The sequence below is a fragment of the Oncorhynchus keta genome, chromosome 8 (assembly GCF_023373465.1).
Source record: "Oncorhynchus keta strain PuntledgeMale-10-30-2019 chromosome 8, Oket_V2, whole genome shotgun sequence".
Classification (NCBI taxonomy): domain Eukaryota; kingdom Metazoa; phylum Chordata; class Actinopteri; order Salmoniformes; family Salmonidae; genus Oncorhynchus; species Oncorhynchus keta.
Genome location: NC_068428.1, coordinates 30,099,855 through 30,126,303, shown reverse-complemented (window position 1 = coordinate 30,126,303; position 26,449 = coordinate 30,099,855). Strand labels below are relative to the sequence as shown.

The window sequence follows — 26,449 nt, the reverse complement described above, 5'->3', positions numbered from 1 at the left end:
TAAGAACAGACTTTACCCAGCATCACCAAAACACTGTATCCCCCTAGCCAAGAAGGGTTGTGTTACTCGTCTCAGTGCATACATACCAACGTTACCATCTGAAAATGAGGCAAAGGACTGCTTCTATCGGTCACTAGATGAGGCCCTTTACCGCATCCCCAGGAATGCCAAGATCCTTCTGCTGGGTGACTTCAATGGTAAGGTGGGACAGAGCAACACAATATGGATCAGAGTGCTTTGTATGCATGGTGTTGGCCAGGTCAATGAAAACGGCATGAGACTGCTAATTCTATGTGCCGAGCACAATCTCCTTGTCACTAACACCTATAGTCTATAGCAGGATGAGACTGTTTATCAGCATCACCAAGGCAGAAGTGGTCTGCCAATGGAGATCCAGCCCTCCACCCACCATGCCTGTCTTCACCATTGAACACAAATCATTGGCAATAGTCCCATCCTTGAAATACCTGGAAGCATCCTCTCAGAGGACTGCAACATCGACCTCGAAATTCAAAATAGGATCAAGCATCAGCTGCCTTCGGGAAACTCAGAAGCAGGGTCTTCCAAAACAGGGATCTCCACCTCCACACCAAAGTCACCGTCTATCAAGCCGTCTGCATCACCACACTTCTTTACAGCTGTGAAGCCTGGGTCACTTACAGTCGCCACAACAAGCAGCTCGAGCGATTCCACATAAGATTCCTGCAGCGCATCCTGGGAATAACCTGGGGCAACAGTGTGTCCCATACAGAAATACTTGTTAAGACCAACTGCAAGAGTAAGGAGGCCATGGTCACCCAACACTGACTGTGCTGGCTTGGGCATGTCATTAGAATGTCTCAGGAGATCTTGCCGTGGAAGATTCTGTATGGCCAGCTACATCTTGGCAGGCGGTCTGCAGGGAGGCAGATGAAGCCCTACAAGGACCAGCTGCAAACGTTGCTGAAGAAGTGCGACATCAAACCCACAGACCTGGAGGATGCTGCTGCCGACCATTCCACCTGGCGGCAGCTCTGCCAGAGCAATGTACAGAGGTGGGAGGAGGAGAGGAGCACAAAGAAACTGCAAAAAAAGCTCAGGAGACATACAATCATGCCCCCGCCAACACAGACTGCATATGCCCCACCTGCAATAATGTTTGTGGATCTCGAATTGGACTCTACAGTCACCAAAGAATTCACCCTTTACTCAGAAGTGGAATTCATCATCGGAGACGAAGGACTACCGTAAAGTGTGTATGTGTGCATGTAATGGAGGGTTTGCTCTCTTTAGGGGGGCCTCTTCCGGACAGGAGTGAGAAGCGTGTGATCTCCACACATGTCTCTGAAGTGTCCTGGACCCTACTGGGCTTTCTGAGCTGAATGTTAAGATACAGAGAGGGTAGAACTGCCCATAGTGTTAAGTATCACTTCCATTTTCATAACGTTTTCTTTGGGAGGGGGTTCATACAGAACATGACCCTGTTGCTGTGACAGGTATTATGTTTGGGGGGATGCAACATGGTCTTTATATTTTGTAACATTGCATTGGTCAATTTGTTTTTAATTCCAACACTTGCAATGTTCAGATATTATCAAGACTAGCTTCACATTACCACAATGTTAAAAGGTATCTTCTATGGTTCTATGATATCTGGGATCCTACTTCAGAGTTACATGCTTCCCTTACTAACAGATGAAGAAAGAAAGGTCAATGAATTATGTCCCAGTCTGTCAAAACTCTACTGGCCGTGGCCAACTTATCTCCTCCCAGTCAACTCAATGCAGTCTCTGTCCAAGAAGACAAGATTCAGAACAACATTAACCACATGACATTAGGACGTCAAGCACTGAGCCGAGTACAAAAGGTCTGTTTGAGGTCAAGGAAAAAAATGTCTTCTTCATTTTCTGCTGAAAACACTTCATTGAGGATTCCTCTCAGAGATGTACATACGAGTCCTCTTTGTCCTGTCCTCATGGTTGTGGTTTTGTAATAATCAAATAAAAATAAAATAGCCCTCTTGCCCTGAGAGCTGAATGTTAGCTGGTACAGGACAGTAGCATTTCCTGCACAGCAAATGTTATGCTATTTGTTTAAAGAAGCTAAGCTCAAAATGAAGTAGGAAGCTAAAATAAATTACAGACGGTTAATTTGAGAACATATGCACCCTCTGTAATACTCCTAACATAACGATAACCATATTGTTTGTTTTTGTACCTGCAATTTTGTCTGAAAATTAATTGGTCAACATAGCATCGTTTAGGTTGAAAAAAAATGATTGGATGATGAGTGTTTGAAGAAGTCAACGTAATCTGAGAGACATCTTTGAACATCAGAAACAAGGAAAAGGGAGTTGGTTGTATTTGATACAAGTTTTATTAAAAAGTATGGATTTCCGTCACACAAAGAAAAGAGTGCCGTTACACAGGACAAACATATAAGGTACATGGAAAGCATGTGACTGATAGTGCCCTACATGTACCTAGTGCATCACTCTGATGGATGCCATAAAAACAACTCCATTGACATTACATTGTCAACAGTTGGAGTTCAAATCTTAGCTATGATACTCCCTGATATCTAAGTCCTGTGTGCCGAAACATCAGGTCACTAGGATCAGTAATTCAATAAATACCTGGGAGTGCTATTGTGTGTATTACTTTCATTATTTTGTCAATGCTATCTCATCATAACCAATCCAGCCACTTGTGCTCATACTGACTGTATCAATAAGGTAAGTTCTTCTTCTACATTGTTAGATTTAGAGCTAGCAGGCAGCACCACTAATGCTAGAGCAGCTTTACTAAACTCTGGACAAAAGATTGAGGAAGGGCAAAACTGATAGGACAACCAGCGAGAATGGTAACTCATACCAATTACAAATTCATAGACACTGTTCCTTTGAATACTAGACACTGTTATGTTTGGGAGGAGATCTGTGGCGATGATGCTACTTTGTGACAACTGCATGGGGTCAAAGGGTCTTTGGTTGATTGATGCTGTTTTGTTCCATCTTTTTGAATGATATGTGCAGATTATGTATACAGTATGTCTGATGTCTGCATGGATACAGAAAGATTTTAGTTAGAAGAGTATTTTAATGTGCCAGATTTACAATCGTCAACTATATTTTGACACTTTTCTGGGGATAAGTAGGGGGATAATTCCGCCTCCAGAATGAACAAAGCTGTGGTTGTGTTCATGAAAATATCTAATTTGGTTGGTAGGCTAATTGCTAGTGGAATATTTGTAAGGGGTGTGTTGGTGCCTATTTCGAAAAGGGTGGTAGTTGCACATTTGCCTCAGTTTATTACAGATGATCAAGTCAGGAAAGAGCTGAGTCATTTTGGTAAGTTTGCTAGCGGTTTTCAGGCAGATGCCGTTAAGTACGTTGACCTCAGATGACCTCAGGCCTTGGATATTCCAGGAAGAGATAGTGAAGGATTTGTGTTCCATAAAATGTCCATTGTTGTTAGTTGTGTGGTTTGACCTCAGGCCAGTAAGTGTGAGCAGAGCCTGCTGAGCATCTGGTACATGCCATTTGCTTGGGCAAGTGTAAGAGTGAGGGTTGGGCCTATTTGCTTACTCACGGCCTGGGCGTATGTGTGACTTCCATGTTGAGGCCCTCTTTGCAGGGGTGGGGTGCATGGGGTGGGCAGGAGGGGGATATGTCTGATCTGAGGGGGCCTAAATGGGGTGTGGACATGGTTGACTTGGGGGGGTGTTGATTAGTTGGAGTGGGGGTGTGGATGTGGCTGGTGGTGTTGTGGTTGTAGAAGAATCTTTTCAATCACTCCCTTGAGTGGTTTGGCCACCCTTTCCTGCTGGGCTGTCAGGTTGTTTGTGCCTGAGTTTATTATTATGTGGCTAGGTGAACCTAGTTGGTCCTCAGACAGCAGGTCTAGGGCGCGCTGGGTGTTTGGACACCAGAGTTTAGACACACGCAGCCGTCATACCGCTTTGGAAGGAGAAGTGTTCTGTCTCCTAGAACGTACTTTGGTGCGAAAGTGAAAATCAAACCCAGAACAACAGCAAAGGACCTTGTGAAGACGCTGGAGGAAACAGGGACAAAAGTATCTATATCCACAGTAAAACAAGTCCTATATCGACATAACCTGAAAGGCCGCTCAGCAAGGAAGAAGCCATTGCTCCAAAAATGTTGTAGATTGTAGCATCCTGTATATATATGTACCTGACAAAAAAATCCAAGTTTATCTAACTCTATCTAAAAAATGCAGGAGCTCATCTGCTCATGACACCTCTATTTGTCTCTCTCTGTGTCTCTTCTCTCCTTCTCTCTGTGTCTCTTTCTCTACTTTCTGTGTTTCTCTGCCTCTGTTTCAACCAACCTCCCTCTGTGTCTCTCTCTTTTCTCTGTGTGTCTCTCTCTCCCCTCTCTCTCTCTTTGTGTATCTCTCCCTCCCTCTGTATCTCGCTCTCTCCGTGTGTCTCTCTCTCTATCTGTGTTTCCCTCCCCTCTCTCTCTGGGTCTCCCCCTCTCTCTCTCTCTCTCTGTGTGTGTGTGTCTCTCCATCTGTGTGTGTGTCTCTCTCTCTCTGTGTGTGCGTGTCTCTCCCTCTCTCTGTGTTGTTCCCTCTCTCTCTGTGTCTCTCCCTCTCTCTCTGTGTCTCTCCCTCTCTCTATCTCTCTGTGTCTCTCCCTCTGTGTGTGTGTCTCTCTCTCACCCCCTCTCTCCCTCTCTCTCTGTGTTTGTCGCTCCCTCTCTCTGTGTGTCTCTCCCTCTATCTCCCTGTGTGTGTGTGTCTCTCCCTCTGTGTGTGTGTCTCACCCTCTCTCTGTGCATCTCTCCCTCTCTCTGAGTGTCTCTCCCTCTCTCTCTCTCTCTCTGTCTCTCTCCCCCTCTCTTGTCCCCTCTCCTCGTGTGTGTGTCTCTCCCTCTCTCTCTGTGTCTCTCCCTCTCTCTGTGTGTCCCTCTGTCTGTCCGTTCGTGTGCCCTTCTCTCTCTCAAAACAATTCAAATTCAAGCTGCTTTATTGGCATGAAAAACATTGTGTCAATATTGCCAAAGCAACAATGTGTACAATATACATTGTACCATTTTTTTAAACAATAACAAATATTAATAATAATTATAAAAAAATGTAGTAAATAATACCAAATGAAATACAAAAATAACAACAATATGTAGCAGAAATGTACAAATATAAAAAGCTAAACATGGAAAATGAAACTATAACTAACTTATAACTAAATAACTGCCATCTTCACCATTACATCAGTACTACAACTACCATAATCATTACTACTACCACCACAACCATCACTAAACTACTATCACTTCCATCACCCCTACTATTTGGAATGATAATCACAACAACAATAATAACAGTCATAACAATAACAATAATACTAATAATAAGTAAGTTACTGTTTACTATACAGACGTTATTATTCAGTGTCTCTCAGGCTATGGCAGGCAAAAACATATTTGGCTGCAAGAGGAACCATTGCTACTTCGCCCATGAGTATTTTTTGTTTTTCCTCTGGGTTTAATAAGTTACAATTTGCCTTTACCTCATGAATCTGGTTGAGAGAATTCCAAGACTGTGCAAAACTGTCATCAAGGCAAAGGGTGGCTACTTTGAAGAATCTAAAATATAACATATTTTAGATTTTAGATTTCTTTTTAATTTTTACTACATGATTCCATTTGTGTAATTTCATAGTTTTGATGTCTTCACTATTATTCTACAATGTAGAAAAGGTGGTGTGTAGGTGTGTCCAAACCTTTGACTTGTATAAGATATGGATGAACGTTGAATACTGACCTGTACTGTACCACGGGTGACCTGGCTGGGTATGAGAGCCCTTCAGTTGAACGCCAAAATGGCCAGCTGAGTATTTATTAAGGCTTGAAGGTGAGTTGCCAAGAAGTGTTCCTTCAGTCTGTAACGGTCAGACTGAAAGTATCACATACAAATCAACAAAATCAGAGAGCTATTTCAGTAAATCACATGCTTTCAATCGTGTCCGATTACCATTTAATAGTGATTTTTTTTGTCATCGATCTACACAAAATACTCTATAATGTCAATGTGATAAGAAAACACCTTTTATTAAAATAGCTCAAATATAGTTGTTGCAGAAAGGGCCGGCTCAATAGCATTTTTTAATTTTACCTTTATTTTACTAGGCAAGTCAGTTAAGAACAAATTCTTATTTTCAATGACGGCCTAGGAACAGTGGGTTAACTGCCTGTTCAGGGGCAGAACGACAGATTTGTACCGTGTCAGCTCGGGGATTCGAACTTGCAACCTTCCGGTTACTAGTCCAACGCTCTAACCACTAGGCTACCCTGCCGCAGCATTAGCGACATAAGCGACAACTTAGGGCCCACGGGAACATTTTTTTTTTTAGGAGGGTCACAGTAGTACACTGAACAAAAACACAACATCTTCAAAAATGTTACTGAGTTAATGAAATCAGTCAATTGAAATCAATTCATTAGGCCCCAATCTATGGGTTTCACATGACTGGGAACAGAAATATGCATGTGTTGGTCACAGATACCTTTAAAAAAAGAAAACCAGTCAGTATCTGGCGTGCCCACCATTTACCTGATGCAGCGTGACACATCTCCTTCACATAGAGTTGATCAGTCTGTTGATTGTGGCCTGTGGAATATTGTTTCACTCCTCTTTAAATGGCGATGCAAAGTCCCTGGATATTGGCAAACTGGAACACGCTGTCGTATGCGGAAATCCAGAGCATCCCAAACAGGCTCAATGAGTATGCAGGCCATGGAAGAACTGGATATTTCAGCTTCCTGGTATTGTGTATAGATCCTTGGGCCTTGCATTATAATGCTGAAATATGAGGTGATCTTCAACACTGGGGCACTACAAGGGTCCGTGCTGAGCCCTCTTCTGTACTCCCTGTTCACAGACTTGAAATCATTGGCCACTTTAGTAATGTTAACATATCTTGCATTACTCATCTCATATGTATAAACTCTACCTACATATACATACTACCTCAACTAATCGGTGCCCCAGCACATTGACTCTGTATCAGTACCCCCCTGTATATAGTCTCATTATTTTACTGCTGCTCTGTCACGCCCTGACCTTAGAGATTCTTTTTATGCCTCTATTTTGGTTTGGTCAGGGCGTGAGTTGGGGTGGGCATTCTATGTTTTGTGTTCTATGTTTTCTATTTCTTTGTGTTTGGCTGGGTATGGTTCTCAATCAGGGACAGCTGTCTTTCGTTGTGTCTGATTGGGAACCATACTTAGGTACCCTTTTTTCTCACCTTTGTTTGTGGGAGATTGTGGGAGCACTTTTGTTTTTTTGTCACGGTTAGTTTTTTGTAGTGTTTATTGTTTTGTTTGGCGTCATTTGGATTAATAAAGAAAATGTACGCTCACAACGCTGCACCTTGGTCCTCTCCTTTGAACAGCAGTGACATGCTCTTTAATTATTTGTTACTTTTATCTGTGTTTTTGAATTTTACCCCCTTTTCTCCCCAATTTCGTGGTATCCAATTGTTAGTAGTTACTATCTTGTCTCATCGCTACAACTCCCGTACAGGCTCGGGAGAGACGAAGGTCGAAAGCCATGCGTCCTCCGAAACACAACCCAACCAAGCCGCACTGCTTCTTAAAACAGCTCGCATCAAAACCGGAAGCCAGCCGCACCGATGTGTCGGAGGAAACACTGTGCACCTGGCGACCTGGTTAGCATGCACTGTGCCCAGCCCGCCACAGGAGTCGCTAATGCGCGATGAGACAAGGATATCCTTACCTCCCTAACCCGGACGATGCTAGGCCAATTGTGCGTCACCCCATGGACCTCCCGGTCGTGGCCGGCTGCGACCGGGTGGCACAGCTAGCACTGTGATGCAGTGCCCTAGACCACAGCGCCACCCTAGACCACTGTGCATGTGACTAATAAAATTTTATTCAAATTTTATTTTATACCATCTTGCCTATGCCGCTCGGTCATCGCACATCCATATTTATATATGTTTATATTCTTATTCCATCTCTTTACTTAGATTTGTGTGTATTAGGTAGTTCTTGTGGAATTGTTAGATTACTTGTTAGATATTACTGCACTGTCGGAACTAGAAGCACAAGCATTTCGCTACACTCGCATTAACATCTGCTAATCATGTTTATGTGACCAATAAAATTTGATTTGATGGTGGCAGATGGCACGATAACGGGCCTCAGGATCTCCTCATGGTATTTATGTGCATTCAAACAGACATTGATCAAATACAATGGTGTTTGTTTTCCATAGCTTATGCCTGCCCATACCATAACCCCACCACCACTATGGGGCACTCTGTTCACAAAGTTGACATCAGAAAACCTTCTCGCCCACACGATGCCATAAATCAAATCAAATTTATTTATATAGCCCTTCGTACATCAGCTGATATCTCAAAGTGCTGTACAGAAACCCAGCCTAAAACCCCAAACAGCAAACAATGCAGGTGTAAAAGCACGGTGGCTAGGAAAAACTCCCTAGAAAGGCCAAAACCTAGGAAGAAACCTAGAGAGGAACCGGGCTATGTGGGGTGGCCAGTCCTCTTCTGGCTGTGCCGGGTAGAGATTATAACAGAACATGACCAAGATGTTCAAATGTTCATAAATGACCAGCATGGTCGAATAATAATAAGGCAGAACAGTTGAAACTGGAGCAGCAGCACAGTCAGGTGGACTGGGGACAGCAAGGAGCCATCATGTCAGGTAGTCCTGGGGCACGGTCCTACACACTGTCTGCCATCTGCCCGGTACAGTTGAAACCAGGATTCATCCGTGAAGAGCACACTTCTCCAGCATGCCAGTGGCCATAGAAGGTGAGCATTTGCCCACTGAAGTCGGTTAGGACACCGAACTGCAGTCAGGTCAAGACCCTGGTGAGGACAATGAGCTTCCCTGAGATGTTTTCTGACAGTCTGTGCAGACATTCTTTGGTTGTGCAATCCCACAGTTTCATCAGCTGTCCGGATGGCTGGTCTGAGGTGAAAAAGCCGGATGTGGAGGTCCTGGCATGGAGTGGTTACACGTGGTCTGTTGTCAAGCCGGTTGGACGTACTGCCAATTTCTCTAAAACGACATTGGAGGAAGCTTATGGTAAGGAAATTAACATTAAATTATCTGGCAACAGCATTTGTAACTTGAGTCTGATATCTGTACAAAACAGTTCATCTGATATTACTTGTGGAATATGAAAATAATTCTAGTTTCTTGAAATACTTTGCAAATATAACTGATTTCTATGTGAAAACTGAAATGATCAATTCTTTGCTTTTAAATAGACACTCTTATCCAGAGCATACATGTTCATACTAGTCCACCATGGGAATCGAACCCACAACCCTAGCACCATTCCCTACCAATTGAGGCACATCACCACATCACAGCATCACATACCACTTGGTTTCTCAATGTACTCAATTACTGTATTATGAATTGTCTTCATGATGATGGGAACTCCACAGGTGCAACGCTAGATGACCAGCCTATGTACAATACACTAATGTAAAAGTGGTTTGTGAGGATGGTAATACTTCAAAAAGTGGTTACTTTCGTGTGATTTGATAAAGAACAATATTTAAATTTGATGTGGATGTTTTTCACCTTTTGATGTAAATGTTTGAGGGCCGGGTTTTGTTCTATCTGGATTCCATTAGAATACCATCACAGAGAAAGGGCCAGGGTTTTGTTCTATCTGGATTCCATTAGAATGACATCACAGAGAAAGGGACAGGGTTTTGTTCTATCTGGATTCCATTAGAATGACATCACAGAGAAAGGGCCAGGGTTTTGTTCTATCTGGATCCCATTAGAATGACATCACAGAGAAAGGGACAGGGTTTTGTTCTATCTGGATTCCATTAGAATGACATCACAGAGAAAGGGACAGGGTTTTGTTCTATCTGGATTCCATTAGAATGACATCACAGAGAAAGGGACAGGGTTTTGTTCTTTCTGGATTCTATTAGAATAACATCACAGAGAAAGGGACAGGGTTTTGTTCTTTCTGGATCCCATTAGAATGGCATCACAGAGAAAGGGACAGGGTTTTGTTCTATCTGGATTCCATTAGAATGACATCACAGAGAAAGGGACAGGGTTTTATTCTATCTGGATTCTATTAGAATAACATCACAGAGAAAGGGACAGGGTTTTGTTCTTCCTGGATTCTATTAGAATAACATCACAGAGAAAGGGACAGGGTTTTGTTCTTTCTGGATTCTATTAGAATAACATCACAGAGAAAGGGAAAGGGTTTTGTTCTTTCTGGATAACATTAGAATAACATCACAGAGAAAGGGACATGGTTTTGTTCTTCCTGGATTCTATTAGAATAACATCACAGGGAAAGGGACAGGGTTTTGTTCTTTCTGGATTCTATTAGAATAACATCACAGAGAAAGGGAAAGGGTTTTGTTCTTTCTGGATAACATTAGAATAACATCACAGAGAAAGGGACATGGTTTTGTTCTTCCTGGATTCTATTAGAATAACATCACAGGGAAAGGGACAGGGTTTTGTTCTTTCTGGATTCTATTAGAATAACATCACAGAGAAAGGGACAGGGTTTTGTTCTTTCTGGATTCTATTAGAATAACATCACAGGGAAAGGGACAGGGTTTTGTTCTTTCTGGATTCTATTAGAATAACATCACAGAGAAAGGGACAGGGTTTTGTTCTTTCTGGATTCTATTAGAATAACATCACAGAGAAAGGGACAGGGTTTTGTTCTTTCTGGATTATATTAGAATAACATCACAGAGAAAGGGACAGGGTTTTGTTCTTTCTGGATTCTATTAGAATAACATCACAGAGAAAGGGACAGGGTTTTGTTCTTTCTGGATTATATTAGAATAACATCACAGGGAAAGGGACAGGGTTTTGTTCTTTCTGGATTATATTAGAATAACATCACAGAGAAAGGGACAGGGTTTTGTTCTATCTGGATTATATTAGAATAACATCACAGGGAAAGGGACAGGGTTTTGTTCTTTCTGGATTCTATTAGAATAACATCACAGGGAAAGGGACAGGGTTTTGTTCTTTCTGGATTCTATTAGAATAACATCACAGGGAAAGGGACAGGGTTTTGTTCTTTCTGGATTATATTAGAATAACATCACAGAGAAAGTGACAGGGTTTTGTTCTTTCTGGATTCTATTAGAATAACATCACAGAGAAAGGGACAGGGTTTTGTTCTTTCTGGATTATATTAGAATAACATCACAGGGAAAGGGACAGGGTTTTGTTCTTTCTGGATTATATTAGAATAACATCACAGGGAAAGGGACAGGGTTTTGTTCTTTCTGGATTCTATTAGAATAACATCACAGAGAAAGGGACAGGGTTTTGTTCTATCTGGATTCTATTAGAATAACATCACAGGGAAAGGGACAGGGTTTTGTTCTTTCTGGATTCTATTAGAATAACATCACAGGGAAAGGGACAGGGTTTTGTTCTTTCTGGATTCTATTAGAATAACATCACAGGGAAAGGGACAGGGCAACAACTTAAAATTCCAACTATATACAAGATACTGTTATTGTACAACAATGTTTTTTTGCCAAAGTGGAGATGCTGAAAAAATGTTTTTGTGCATAAGGAAATTTTCTGGTTCTTTTATTTCATCTCATGAAACATGAGAACAGCACTTTACATGTTGTGTTAATATTTTTGGTCAGTGTATAATGAACAAGGTACAAATTCAAAATTTGGTTGTGCAACAATTATTAGATTGTTATGTTAGTCTAGCCAGTTATATAAGCTTGTAGTAATAATGACAGAATACAGACCGGGCACGCACCCAGACGCACTGACCTCCAGGGGACCCACATTGATATGTTAGTCACTCTCACTCCACTATCATTAACATGGCATGAGTCATGGCAAAATGAGTCAAATTGCTGGAAATAAGATTTAAAACTGCAAATATTTTCTTCCAACTAATTGGGGAAAAAAATGGGTAGAATTGCATTAATTGTTTTTTTATCAAATTGCTGCCCGATTTTCTCTTTGCCCGATGGCAAAATGTGTAGAACTGTAGGTTTTGCTTTAAAACTGCTCAAATTGAATGAGTAGAATTGCATGAAATGTTTTATAACGTTTGTTACAAAACTCGCTTTGGGCCCCCAAAAGGCTAGTCGGCCCTGGTTGCTTAAGTATTCACCCCCTTCATTTAGGCCAATCGCATAGTAAGTTACATGGACTCATTCAAGGGAAACTTGATTTCTGAATGATTACCCATTCCTCTGTCCCCCATACATACAACGTTTGTAAGGTCCCTCAGTCAAATATTGAATTTCAAGCACAGATTCAACTACAAAGACCAGGGAGCTTTTCAAAGGCCTCATAAAGAAGGGCAGTGATTGGTAGATGGGTAACAATAACAAATCAAACATTGAATATCTGTTTAAGCATGGTCAAGTGAATAATTATTGTAATAAAGCTCCCAGTCACATCAAAGATACAGTCATCCTTTTTAACTGAGCCACAGGACAAGTTGGAAACAGCCCAGGGATGTCACCATGAGGCGATTGGTGATTTAAAAACAGCTACAGAGTTCAACGGCCTCCATAATAATGACCTTGGCCTGAATGCAAAGCCTTATGTTTGGGTTCAAATCCAACAGAAGACATTACTGAGTAAGTGCCTCCTTTTTTTCAAGCACGGTGGTGGCTGCATCATGGTATGCGTATGCTTGACGTTAACAAAGACTGGGGAGTTTTTCAGGATGAAAAGAACCGGGATGGAGCTAAGCACAGGCAAAATCCTAGAAGAAAACCTACTTTAGCCTGCTTTACACCAGGCAGTGGGAGAGTAATTCACCTTTCAGCAGGACAATAACCTACAACACACAGCCAAATCTACACCGTAGTTGCTTACCAAGAAGTGAATGCTCCTGAGTGCTTACCAAGAAGACAGTGAATGCTCCTGAGTGCTTACCAAGAAGACAGTGAATGCTCCTGAGTGCTTACCAAGAAGACAGTGAATGCTCCTGAGTGGCCAAGTTACATTTTTGACTTAAATCTGCTTGAAAATCTGTGGTAAGACTTGGAAATTGCTCTCTGGCCATTATCACCAAGACCTTGAAGAATTGTTTTAATAACAATGGGCAAATATTGCACAATCCAGGTGTGCAAAGCTCTAAGAGACTTACCCAAGAAGAATCCCAGCTGTCATTTCTGCCAAAGGTGTTTCTAACATGTATTGTTTCAGGGGGGTGAATACTTACTTATCTAATCAAGGCATATTCAGATTTCATTTTTCTTTCATCTTGACTTGGAAACATGACAATCAAATGCGTTTTAATCCCACTTTGAAACACAAAATCTGAAGAAATCCAAACAGGGTGAATAGGTCTGTATAGGTCTGTAATAACTGTATATATTAGTTGCCAGAACAACCTGTGGGTCACTTCCACAACCATTTGTTTGTGTATCCCACAAAAAGGTATCTCTATGGAAGCCCATTCCGCCACCATTTTTTTTTACGGTATCTCTAAATTATAATTTTTGTATCTCAAGATTTGGAGATAGTATCTACATTAAAAGAAAAGAAAATGTGTCAGGAATGAGTTTCCATCATCTCTGATGTAACCGTCCTCATGGCCATGTACTGAAGACCCCTGACCCAATTAAAATAGATCATACTGGGGGTTTATCTGGTGCTCAGGGAAGTCAATATGTGCCGGACATTAATGAATGAGCTGAAAGGGGAAATATGATTCGATTGATCCATTGATTGACAGAGTGGATTTATAAAATACACACTGAGAAATGTACTTGTATTTTCAACTGTCATAAACTAAAACAATCTGGATTATTTTCCTACCCGAATCCTTCATAAATGAGAAGTCTCTTTACACACTTTTTTGAACAGAAGGAACACTATTTTCCCCTTGAATTTGCACACTTTAAAAAAAATTTGGGCAAATATATTTACACCAATGTCAAAGTTAGTCATGTATATGTTTTATACATTTAGATGTTTTCTTCACCTATCAGAGAACTACGCGCCTTTGAGCACACCCACATACTGTTCTCCTTCCTCCGCATGAGTTGTCAGTAGTTACACAACCACAAAGTCAAAATCCTGAAAAATACAACTCGCTTTTTGGTCTAAATTTATGGTTAGGGTTGGGCATACGGTTAGCAGTGTGGTTAAGTTTAAATTTGAAGAGGATTTGATTTGAAGAAGATAACATTCAGAAATAGGCGGTGTTTAGCCATTTGTAGCTGTGGTAACTAGTGATGACCCATTGTATGCCATGTGACCAGAGAGAGTCTTGAAATTAAAATACAAGTCATCACCGCACGGGGAAAGAGACATTCGAAGTTGCTTTATGTACAGAAGAACCCGGTAGTTTTACTAACTATATTATACTTTGTACATCAGTCGTACGTATTTGACAGGCACTGTCGACCTAATGCCGTGATTGTCATGATTTCTTCGTTTCGTTTGTAAAGTTTTATGGACTTGCTGGCCAGCTATCAAGCTCACTAGGTCGGCAACATTGTAGCCTGCTGTTATCGCTTCAACAATCTTCCCCTCCCCGCTGGAGATCTGCGACTGTTGCAAGTCGTTTTGGGGCACTTCTGTCAAAATAACCATGAATGGAGGAGGCTGTCACATGAGTGGCGAAGGAGGTGACCGTCGTGGGGGTGAATCTGGATCAAGACCCACTATCACGCTAGAGGACTTGGATGCCTTCAACGAGGATGACTTAAACGATGATTCAGACCTCATTGCAGAAGCATCATGGGTAAGAGGGGGGGATAGTTGATTTTGATTGAGGGTAAACGATGCTATGGAAGAAGACGGGTCGCAGGACAAACGCCTGTTAAACTACTGGCAGTGGGGACATTGGCAGATTTTAAAGAGCATCATGTGGACCAGCAACACAAGATCAAATCAAGCATACCCATTGCAATAGGTAATGAGGTATAATGGGTGATAGTTGATTTTGATTGCTCTGAACTTTGTTCACAAAATGAAAGGGGCATGCCCTTTCAGAATCAGCTTTTGAAGGAAAAATAGACCATCCAAGTAAATGGTTAGCTGTGAGAGAAACCGTGACAAACTGGCCTGCACTATTCAACCTGTTGTAAGATGGAGAATAACACCTACACCTTTAGATGTTATTTAGTGGAATAGACCTAGGCCTACAGGCTACGTAGTTTAGATAAACATTTTAGATATGCAAAAGCCTGTTTGCCCTTTCATAGTCACAAAATGGTGGGTTATAATCAGATTTGAGTGAGTTTGTTTTGTAGCCACAGCTCCGAGCTAAACAGCTGAATGGGCCTAGGTTATTTTGGTTCTAGTGAAGATGGGTACAACATGAGTATTTTACATGCTGACCAGACCACTCGCACGCGTGTTTATATTTGTCCACCCACACCAGACGTGATCAGGACACGAAGGTTTAACTATCAAAACGAACTCTGAACTTGGACAGGTCGAAAAGCATTAAACGTTTATGGCAATAGTTAGCTTGCTGTTGCTAGCTTATTTGTCCTGGGATATAAACATTTGGTTGTTATTTTACCTGAAATGCACAATGTCCTCTACTCTGACAATTAATCCACAAATAAAAGGCTAAACTGAGTTTGTTTCTAGTAATCTCTCCTCATTCAGGTTTCTTCTTCTTTGGACTTTATATGGTGGTTAGCAACCAACCAAGGTGCATTACCACCACTGACTGGAGTGTGGACCTCAGTTCATCTTTAAATGACACGTGGGTATATGCTCTTAAAAACCAATGAGGAGTTCGGAGAGGCGGAACTTGTTGCAGTCAAGCATCACAAATGGAACCAAATTCTATTTTAGCGCCTGGCTACGTGCAATGATTGAATAACATGTATATGTACATCTTGCACGTAGTGGTCAAGATGTTAGCGTAGCTGTTTTCCTCCAATACAGAAAGTAGGTCATATGCCACATAAGGAAAACAAACAAAAGCGTTAACATTTTAGGCTAGCTAATCAGGGAGAGAATGGTGCTTGATTAAAGACGACCTCAAAGTTAATTTGTGTCATTTGGACGCAGGCCAAGGTTCTGCAGTGTACGATAACCCCAAAGCTAATTTGTGTCATTTGGACGCAGGCCAAGGTTCTGCAGTCTACGATAACCCCAAAGCTAATTTGCGTCCAACTTTGAGTGTACATTGGATTCTGCAGTGCACGGACCACCCAAAATGGTGGCAAACCTGTCCATCTGACCTAAATGTTCCTATCATGTGCTTCCTTAGGGCTCTCATTGCTTCCTAAACTTCAGTCACTCGTCTAAGGTCACTCTGTGTGAAAGACTTTGTCAGAAATGTAACATTCAGGCTTCCCGAGTGGCGCAGTGATCTAAGGCACTGCACTGCTGTGCCAGTAGAGATTCTGGGTTCGAGTCCAAGCTCTGTCGCAGCCGGCCGCGACCGGAAGGTCCATGGGGTGGCGCAAAATTGTCCCAGCGTCCTCCGTGTTAGGGAGTGTTTGGCCGGCAGGGATATCCTTGTCTCATCGCGCACTAGCGACTCCTGTAATAAAATATATACAATAAAAAGAAATGTAACATTCAATACACTAGCCTAGTCCAAATCTGTTTTCACACTGATTTTTCAATTATGTTATAAGATTATTCTCATAAACTGTTTCCTTTACACAGAAGCCCAGTGTACTACAGCACAGCAGTATAATTATTATTGTGCTGTATGCCATCTGAGGAAGAGAAACTGATCACTATCTTGTTGTGTGGTCGTTTATCTTGTAGGTGGCATTGTGTGACGCCAGTCTCTAACCCCTGTCTCTCTTTCCTTCCAGACATGGCCCAGCCCATCCAACAGCTCACCTCAGACACAGAGAGCATGACGGACAGGGAGAAAGTCCCCTTCACACTGATCACATGCAAAGAGAATGTAAGCTAGTCTAGCACCCTTTGTACTCATTCATTGCTCCCTCTGTCCCCATCACCCAGTAGGGAAAGATGGACTGGCGGACAGGCTTTATCTAGCCCATCTTATATTCTCAGCTTGATTTCATTGAGTTTGAGTAAACAGGGAGCATTGTAATTAACAGTATTGATGCAAGCCTTTGAGCATTTTAATTTGAGTTAAAGAAGATGCATATGAATAAATTAATATCTACCACTCTTTTTATATAGCTCTCTATTGCTTTCTTTATCAATCAATTCCAGGGATTGACATTAGGTGTGAAAGGTAATTAATTACCTGTCAGGCAAGTCAGAAGTATTTTTTGGGGGAGGGGGTTACCCAAAATTAGCTACAGTGCAATCAGAAATGATTCCGACCCCTTGACTTTTTCCAAAATGTGTTACATTACAGCCTTATTCTAAAATTGATTTAAATGCCCCCCTCCCCCCCCCCCCTCATCAATGTACACACAATACCCCATAATGAGAAAACAAAGTTTTGGGGGGAAATGTTTGAAATGCACTTAAATTATTATGGATGGGGAGCGTCGCTGCGCAGCTATTTTCAGGTCTCTCCAGAGATGTTTGATCGGGTTCAAGTCCGGGCTCTGGCTGGGTCACTCAAGGACATTCAGAGACTTCTCCCCAAGTCAGTTCTGTGTTGGCTTGGCTGTGTGCTTAGTGTTATTGTCCTGTTGGAAGGTGAACCTTCGCCCCAGTCTGAGGTCCTGAGTGCTCTGGAGCAGGTTTTCATCAAGGATCTCTCTCTACTTTGCTCCGTTCATCTTTTCCTCGATCCTGACTGGTCTCCCAGTCCCTGCTGCTGAAAAACATCCCCATAGCATGATGCTGGCACCACCATGCCTCACTGTAGGGATAGTGCCAGAGAGTCTCTTGTTTCTCATGGTCTGAGAATCCTTTAGGTGCCTTTTGGCAAATTCCAAGCGGGCTGTCATGTGACTTTTGCTGAGAAGTGGCTTCCGTCTGACCATAAAGGCTTGATTGGTAGAGTGCTGCTGAGATGTTTGTCCTTCTGGAAGGTTCTCCAGAGGAACTCTGGAGCTCTGTCAGAGTGACCATTGGGTTCTTGGTCACCTCTCCTGAAAGGTCAGTTTGGAACGGGCGGCCAGCTCTAGGAAGAGTCTTGGTGGTGCCAAACTTGTTCCATTTAAGAATGATTGAGGCCACTGTGTTCTTGCGGACCTTCAATGCTGCAGAAATGTTTTGGTACCCTTTCCCAGATCTGTACCTCGACACAATCCTGTCTCGGAGCTCTACGGATAATTCCTTCGACCTCATGGCTTGGGTTTTGCTTTGTCATGCACTGTCAAATGTGGGATCTTTTTATATAGACCGGTGTGTGCTTTTCCAAATCATATCCAATCAATTGAATTTACCACAGGTGGACTCCAAGTTGTTGAAACATCTCAAGAATGATATATATGGCATTTAGCAGACGCTTTTATCCAAAGCGACTTACAGTCATGTGTGCATACATTCTACGTATGGGTGGTCCCGGGAATCGAACCCACTACCCTGGCGTTACAAGCGCCATGCTCTACCAACTGAGCTACAGAAGGGTTGTGGAAACAGGATGCACTTGAGTTTAATTTTGAGTCTCATAGCAAAGGGTCTGAATACTTAGTAAATAAGGTTGTTCTGTTTTTATTTTTAATACATTTGCAAAAAAAAATGAAAAACCTATTTTCGCTTTGTCATTATGGGGGTTTTGTGTGTAGATTGAGGAAAAACATCTATTTACTACATTTTAGAATAAGGCTGTAACATAAGGGAAGGGGTCTGAATACTTTCCGAATGCACCGTATTTACATGCAGAAATGTCATAAAGTATTGCCTGCCTTTCATCTACACATAGGGGGGCTCAACATAGGGGGGCTCAACTTGCCCAACTGGCATAAATGCCATACATTTGCTGTCTTTCATTTAAAAAATGGGGAGGAACCAGAAAGATCAGCTTTGGGCTATTGGAATTCTTTGCAGTTTGGTTGTTTTAAAAACCAAAAAAATATTAAAGCCTCAGTGCAGTCAAATATGTGTTTTTCTGTGTTTTTTTAATATATATTTCCACACTAAGGTTGGAATAATACTGTAAAAATGATGACCATGCCCTTTTTGTAAGAGCTGTTTGAGAAGAACACCTGACAGAACACTTCAGCCTGTTTTGGTGGGATGGAGTTTCGGCCTGCCTGGTGACAACAGGCGTTTTAAATTTGTTAAACCAATAAGAGAGTTCCAAACCTCTCTGCCAACAACAGTTTTTTCAGTTTTTCCCTCCCCGCTAAGACAACTCCCAGACAGTCCTAGAAAAATTCTTGCTTGAGAAATTGCTCTTAGCTAAGAAGTTGTTTTTGTTTCTTTTTGACCATTTTAATTAAATGCAATCACAGTAAGGTACTTACTTATTACCCAGAAATGATTTGATATATAGGTAAAAACTGCTGCATTGGACCTTTAAATCATCTGCCCAATGGGGCAACTTCGGGAACAGGCTCAACTAGCACGACTGCTCAGTTCACTTGAGCCAGGCAAAAGGGCAACCTTTAATCTATCCCTGCACTTCTAGCCCTGTCTGTCATTTTTCTCTTTCTCTCATGCTCTCTCATTCTTTCCCTCTCTCTGCCCCTCGTACCATTTGTCCATTGTTCTGCCCTATGCATTGTCCTGTGCAGTATGAGAAGAGAGTCTACAACCAGGCCAGCTGGGCGTGTATCACTGTGCGAGAGGACACGTACGAGCAGAGCATCTGTGCCGGCTTCATGAAGCTCATGAGATATATCTGCCAGCAGAATACCTCAGGTGAGTGAGCGTAGCAGATAAGGATCCATGTACAGTTGAAGTTTACGTACACTTATGTTGGAGTCATTAAAACTCGTTTTTTTTCATCCACTCCACATTTCTTTTGAACAAACTATAGTTTTGGCAAGTCGGTTAGGACATCTACTTTGTGTATGATACAAGTAATTTTTCCGACAATTGTTAACAGACAGATTATTTCACTTATAATTTACTGTATCACAATTCCATTGGGTCAGAAGTTAAAATACACTAAGTTGACTGCCTTTTAAACAGCTTGGAAAAATCCATAAAATGATATCATGGCTTTAGAAGCTTCTGATAGGCTTGGAGTTTCAATGACTCCAACCTAAGTGTATGTAAACTTTCAACTTCACTGTATGTATGTATGTATGTTCAAAAATACAAGTTAACATTTTGACCAATCGAATGGTCAAATGAACAGACTACTCTTGGTCAACCAATATTTATTTTTGTTGGGACAGCCCTATTTGTATGTCTTTGTGTTCAGTAAGAAAGAAGTTGGAAGTAGTTTTGCCTAGCCAACTTTCGTTTGCACAATGTCTGGAAGTCTATGTGTAACGCTAGTTAGTAACTTCCTTCAAACTGCATGCAGAGACAAATGGTATCCACAAGTTTCTTGGACTCTGGAGAAGTAAATAAAGGGCCTTATTGCCAAAATCCCAAAATAAAGTATCCCTTTAACTTCTGTTTGGGTCCTCCTCATCCCTCTGTGTGTGCCAGGTAACTACCTGGGTATGACCCTTCCCATTGTGACGGTGGTGAGGACTGATGACTCCCGCTCCAGCCTATCCAGAGATGTGACGGTGGCCTACTACTTACCATTCCAACACCAGGACCAACCCCCCACGCCCTTTGACCCTGACATCACCATGGAGACATGGCCTGCCACCGTAATCTACAGCAGGTGAGGGGGGTTGTTGACTGGTGTATAAAATCGACCACACAGCCATGCAATATCCATAGACAAACATTGTCAGTAGAATGGCCTTACTGAAGAGCTCAGTGACTTTCAACGTCATAGGATGCCACCTTTCCAACAAGTCAGTTCATAAAATCTCTGCCCTGCTAGAGCTGCCCCGGTCAACGGTAAGTACAGTTATTGTGAAGCTGAAACTTGTAGGAGCAACAACAGCTCATCTGCGAAGTGGTAGGCCACACAAGCTCACAGAATAGAAGTGCGTCTGTCTTCGTTTGCAACACTCACTACCACGTTCCAAACTGCATCTGGAAGCAACTTCAGCACAATAACTGTTTATCAGGAGCTTCATGAAATGGGTTTCCACGGCCGAGCAGTCTGGTTTTGGCGGATTCCGGGAGAACACTACCTGCCCGAATGCATAGTGCCAATTGTAAAGTTTGGAGGAGCAATAATGGTCTGTGGCTGTTTTTCTTGGTTCAGGCTAGGCCCCTTAGTTCCAGTGAAGGGAAATCTTAATGCTACAGCATACAATGACATTCTAGACAATTCTGTGCTTCCAACTTTGTGAGAACAGTTTGGGGAAGGCCCTTTCCTGTTTCATCATGACAATGCACAAAGCAAGGTTCTTATAGAAACGGATTGTCGAGATCCGTTTGTGGAAGAACTTGACTGGCCTGCATAGAGCCCTGACCTCAACTCCATCAAACAAATTGGGATGAATTGGAACGCCGACTGCAAGCCAGGCCTAATCGGCCAACATCAGTTCTGACCTCACTAATGCTGTTGGCGGTGAATGGAAGCAAGTCCCCGCAGCAATGTTCCAACATCTATTGGAAACCCTTCCCAGATGAGTGGAGGCTGTTATAGCAGCAAAGGGGGGGGACCAACTCCATATTAATGTTCTTGATTTTGGAATGAGATGTTTGACTAGCACATGTCCATATACTTTTGATCATGTAGTGTACACTTAATGTACAACACATTAAGAACACCTTCCTAATATTGAATTGAACCCCTTGCCCTCAGAACAGCCTCAATTTGTCGAGGCATGGAATCTACAAGGTGTCAAGTGTTCCACAGGGATGTTGGCCCATGTTGACTGTAATACTTCCCACAGTTGGCTGGATATCCTTTGGGTGGTGGACCATTCTTGATACACACGGGAAACTGTTGAGCATGAAAAACCCAGCAGCGTTGCAGTTCTTGACACAAATTGGTGCGTCTGGCACCTACTACCATACCCCATTCAAAGGCACTTAAATATTTTGTCTTGCCCATTCACCCTCTGAATGGCACACATACACAATCCATGTTTCAAGGTTTTAAAATCCTTCCTTAAAACCTGTTTGGGCTAGGGGGCAGCATTTTCACGTTTGGATGAAAAGTGTGCCCAGAGTAAACTGCCTGCTACTCAGTCCCAGTTGCTAATATATGCTTATTATCAGCAGATTTGGATAGAAAAAACTATGGAGTTTCTAAAACTGTTTGAATGATGTCTGTGGGTATAACAGATCTCATATGGCAGGCAAAAACCTGAGAAAAATCCAACCAGGAAGTGGGAGATCTAAGATTTCTCGTGACGCGTGTGGAAGTTGTGGAAGACGCATGTGGAAGTTGCCTTGCGTTCCATTGCTTTTCTACTACAGACAAAGGAATTCTCCGGTTGGAACATTATTGAAGATTTATGATAAAAACATCCTAAAGATTGATTCTATACATCGTTTGACATGTTTCTACTAACTGTAATATGACTTTTCGTCTGAACTTTTGCCTGGACCTGCCTGCGCGTTCTGAGTTTAGATTGTGTACTGAACGCGCAAACCAAAAGGAGTTATTTGGACATAAATGATGGACTTTATGGAACAAATCAAACATTTATTGTGGAACTGGGATTCCTGAGAGTGCATTCTGATGAAGATCAAAGGGAAGTGAATATTTATAATGCTATTTCTGACTTCTGTTGACTCCAACATGGCGGATATCTTTTTGGGTTGTGTTGGTCTCTGAGCGCCGTACTCAGATTATTGCATGGTTTGCTTTTTCCGTAAAGTTTTTTTGAAATCTGACACAGCGGTTGCATTAAGGAGATGTGTATCTTTAATTCTGTGAATAACACTTGTATCAATTATGAGTATTTCTGTAAATTGATGTGGCTCTGTGCAAATTCACGGGATGTTTTGGAGGCAAAGGGATGTTTTGGATATAAACATGAACTTGATCGAACAAAACATACATGTGTAACATGTTGTCCCAGGAGCATCATCTGATGAAGAATATCAAAGGTTAGTGATTCATTTTCTCTATTTCTGCTTTTTGTGATTCCTCTCTTTGGTTGGAAAATCGCTGTATGCTTTCTGTGACTATTTGCTGACCTAACATAGTGATATGTTCTGCTTTCGCCGAAAAGTTTTTTTTTTTTAATCGGACACTGGTTGGATTAAGGAGAATTGTATCTTTTAAAATGGTGTCTAATACTTTATATGTTTGAGAAATTTGAATTGAGATTTCTGTTGATTGAATTTGTCGCCCTGCGATTCATCACTAGTGGAACCCTGTTCCTAGACAGGTTAACCTGTCTCCTCCCCTTTAATCTACACTGATTTTTGAAGTGGATTTAACAAGTGACATCAATAAGGGATCACCTGGTCAGTTTGTCATGGAAAGAGCAGGTGTCCTTAATGCTTTGTACACTGTGTATATTTACAAAAGTAATGTTTATATTATAATACATGGATTCACATTATTATTGCAACGTGATGTAATGATTTAAAGTAACTGTGTAACCTTTCATCCATCTCTTTCTCTCTACCCCTGTCAGGTCGTTCAGTGGACCCACTACTGAGACCTCTATCCTAGGGGAGATCCATGCTCTGGGCGAGGTGCTGGACTCTCCACAGCTGTGTGTGAGCGAGTCCTTCATCGTGGCCGGCTATACCAGCCCCGCAGCCGCACACCGACACAACGAAGTCTGGTTCCTGGAGCGCTCCTGAAGTGGCTATGTAGCACTACATTATTAACACAAAGTAACAAATTGATAAACACTCATTACAGCGAACCAAATCGAAAGCCTCACACAAACCAAAAATAGCAGAATTTCATAAATTTGGTACAGTTTACATCAAGGAAACGAGTACACAAGTATGCTTCATTTTTAAAATATATTTTAATTGGGCTGTGGTCTCAGGCAGATAATATATACAGTTTGTTACGATCACTTTGGCACAATTTCAGAACAAACTCAAAACGGTCATCACTTGTAACACAGACTGTCCCATGTTCAAAACATTGCATTGTGCATTCAGATATTTAATGAAACCTTGCACTTGCAAAATCATTATTTCAAATAACAAATTTATCATGAAATACCATAGGAACATTAATTTAGATCACCCACACACAAGATACAGAGTTTCACTGTGTAGTTGGTCGTACACACATTATATATTGTAGTACAAAATATGTGATACATGTAGTACCATAATGAAACATGTAAGTACATCACTAAAATAACTAGTAGAGCGAATACTACAGACACAGTGGAATCATTGAACAAAATGAGACATTTATTGATGAAATACAAGTCACAACAGGTTTCTTTGAATCAAAGCAAAAATAACTAGCTACAAAAAAATTAAGAAACTACAGTAAAACATCACTGCAGTGTTCCTCACCTGGCTTACTGTAAAACATCACTGCAGTGTTCCTCACCTGGCTTACTATAAAACATCACTGCAGTGTTCCTCACCTGGCTTACTATAAAACATCACTGCAGTGTTCCTCACCTGGCTTACTATAAAACATCACTGCAGTGTTCCTCACCTGGCTTACTATAAAACATCACTGCAGTGTTCCTCACCTGGCTTACTATAAAACATCACTGCAGTGTTCCTCACCTGGCTTACTATAAAACATCACTGCAGTGTTCCTCACCTGGCTTACTATAAAACATCACTGCAGTGTTCCTCACCTGGCTTACTATAAAACATCACTGCAGTGTTCCTCACCTGGCTTACTATAAAACATCACTGCAGTGTTCCTCACCTGGCTTACTATAAAACATCACTGCAGTGTTCCTCACCTGGCTTACTATAAAACATCACTGCAGTGTTCCTCACCTGGCTTACTATAAAACATCACTGCAGTGTTCCTCACCTGGCTTACTATAAAACATCACTGCAGTGTTCCTCACCTGGCTTACTATAAAACATCACTGCAGTGTTCCTCACCTGGCTTACTATAAAACATCACTGCAGTGTTCCTCACCTGGCTTACTATAAAACATCACTGCAGTGTTCCTCACCTGGCTTACTATAAAACATCACTGCAGTGTTCCTCACCTGGCTTACTATAAAACATCACTGCAGTGTTCCTCACCTGGCTTACTATAAAACATCACTGCAGTGTTCCTCACCTGGCTTACTATAAAACATCACTGCAGTGTTCCTCACCTGGCTTACTATAAAACATCACTGCAGTGTTCCTCACCTGGCTTACTATAAAACATCACTGCAGTGTTCCTCACCTGGCTTACTATAAAACATCACTGCAGTGTTCCTCACCTGGCTTACTGTAAAACATCACTGCAGTGTTCCTCACCTGGCTTACTGTAAAACATCACTGCAGTGTTCCTCACCTGTCTTACTATAAAACATCACTGCAGTGTTCCTCACCTGGCTTACTATAAAAAGCTAAACAAATGATTGATTACTGTACTTCTATATTTCCATCAAACCTGTCTTGTGGGTTTGGCCACAGGTTCTCAACCAAAACACAATGGATGTTTTCATTAGCCAAACATCTTGTGAAGAATCTTCGGGCAAATCCAGGCCTGACACTGGTCTGCCGTGATGTCATTGCATGCGTCATCCATGGCCTGGAGAAGGGCGGCTTGTTCATGAGGGCACCTATCATATACCTTCCACCACCATGTGGAGAAAATTCCTCAATCGGGTTAAGGAGAGAATGGGGGTAAGTACAGGGTGGTAAATTGTGGATGCGCTTGAAACTATGCTTGCACCATTTGAGCATGGTGGAACCTGACATTATCCAACACAATGACATAGGTCACGCCATCAGCTCTACAGACCTGATTTAGCTCATAAAGGAAGGTTACAAGGAGAGCTGCATTATATGATCCAATACGAGGTCTGCGTCCCACCACACCATCTTCTGATATAGCAGCACACATGGTGATGTTGGCCCCACGTTGTCCAGGTACTTGGATGGTTGCACGCTGGCCAATTAAATTCCGACCTCTCCTCCTTGTCTTGGCCAGGTTGAAGCCTGCCTCATCCAAAAAGAGGAATTTGTGATGGTTTTTGTTAGCATCCAGCTCCATCACCCTCTAAAAAGAGAATTACTGATTACAATGATGTAGATTTTGGGGGGTATTTTTCACAACAGGCATCTTGAAACTGAAAATACTCGGTCCTCAGTTGCTTCACTCTGTCTGCATTTTTTTCAAAAGGCACATGGTATAGCTGGTTTAGAGACACCTGGTGCCTTTTCAGCATGTGGCTTCCACACTTTTCAATGTATGGCTTCCACATTGTTGAACATTGTCCAAGATGTGCTGCCGATTTCTGTAAGATGAATATCATTTCTGGCCAGAACCAAATTGACCACAGACCGCTCTTACAGGTCAGTCAGAATTTTGCTTCTGCCTCCCCTATTTGGCCTAGTCTCAATTCTGCAGGGAACATTACAGTAAGACATTACAGTAAGACAGGTAGGCCAGTTGAGAACAAGTTCTCATTTACAACTGCGACCTGGCCAAGATAAAGCAAAGC

At 41.9% G+C, this 26,449-nt stretch overlaps 1 protein-coding gene across 1 annotated transcript; it reads left to right on the top strand.

The window, feature by feature from the left end:
* Positions 1-16,766: 16,766 nt before the first annotated feature.
* On the top strand, positions 16,767-25,266 carry LOC118371778 (heme-binding protein 1-like). The gene is made up of 4 exons (XM_052523974.1): positions 16,767-16,889; positions 19,594-19,720; positions 20,462-20,645; positions 23,479-25,266. Exons 1-4 carry the CDS (start codon positions 16,797-16,799, stop codon positions 23,648-23,650), a joined length of 576 nt encoding a protein of 191 aa, XP_052379934.1. The 5' UTR covers positions 16,767-16,796; the 3' UTR covers positions 23,651-25,266.
* The last annotated feature ends 1,183 nt before the right edge of the window (positions 25,267-26,449 follow it).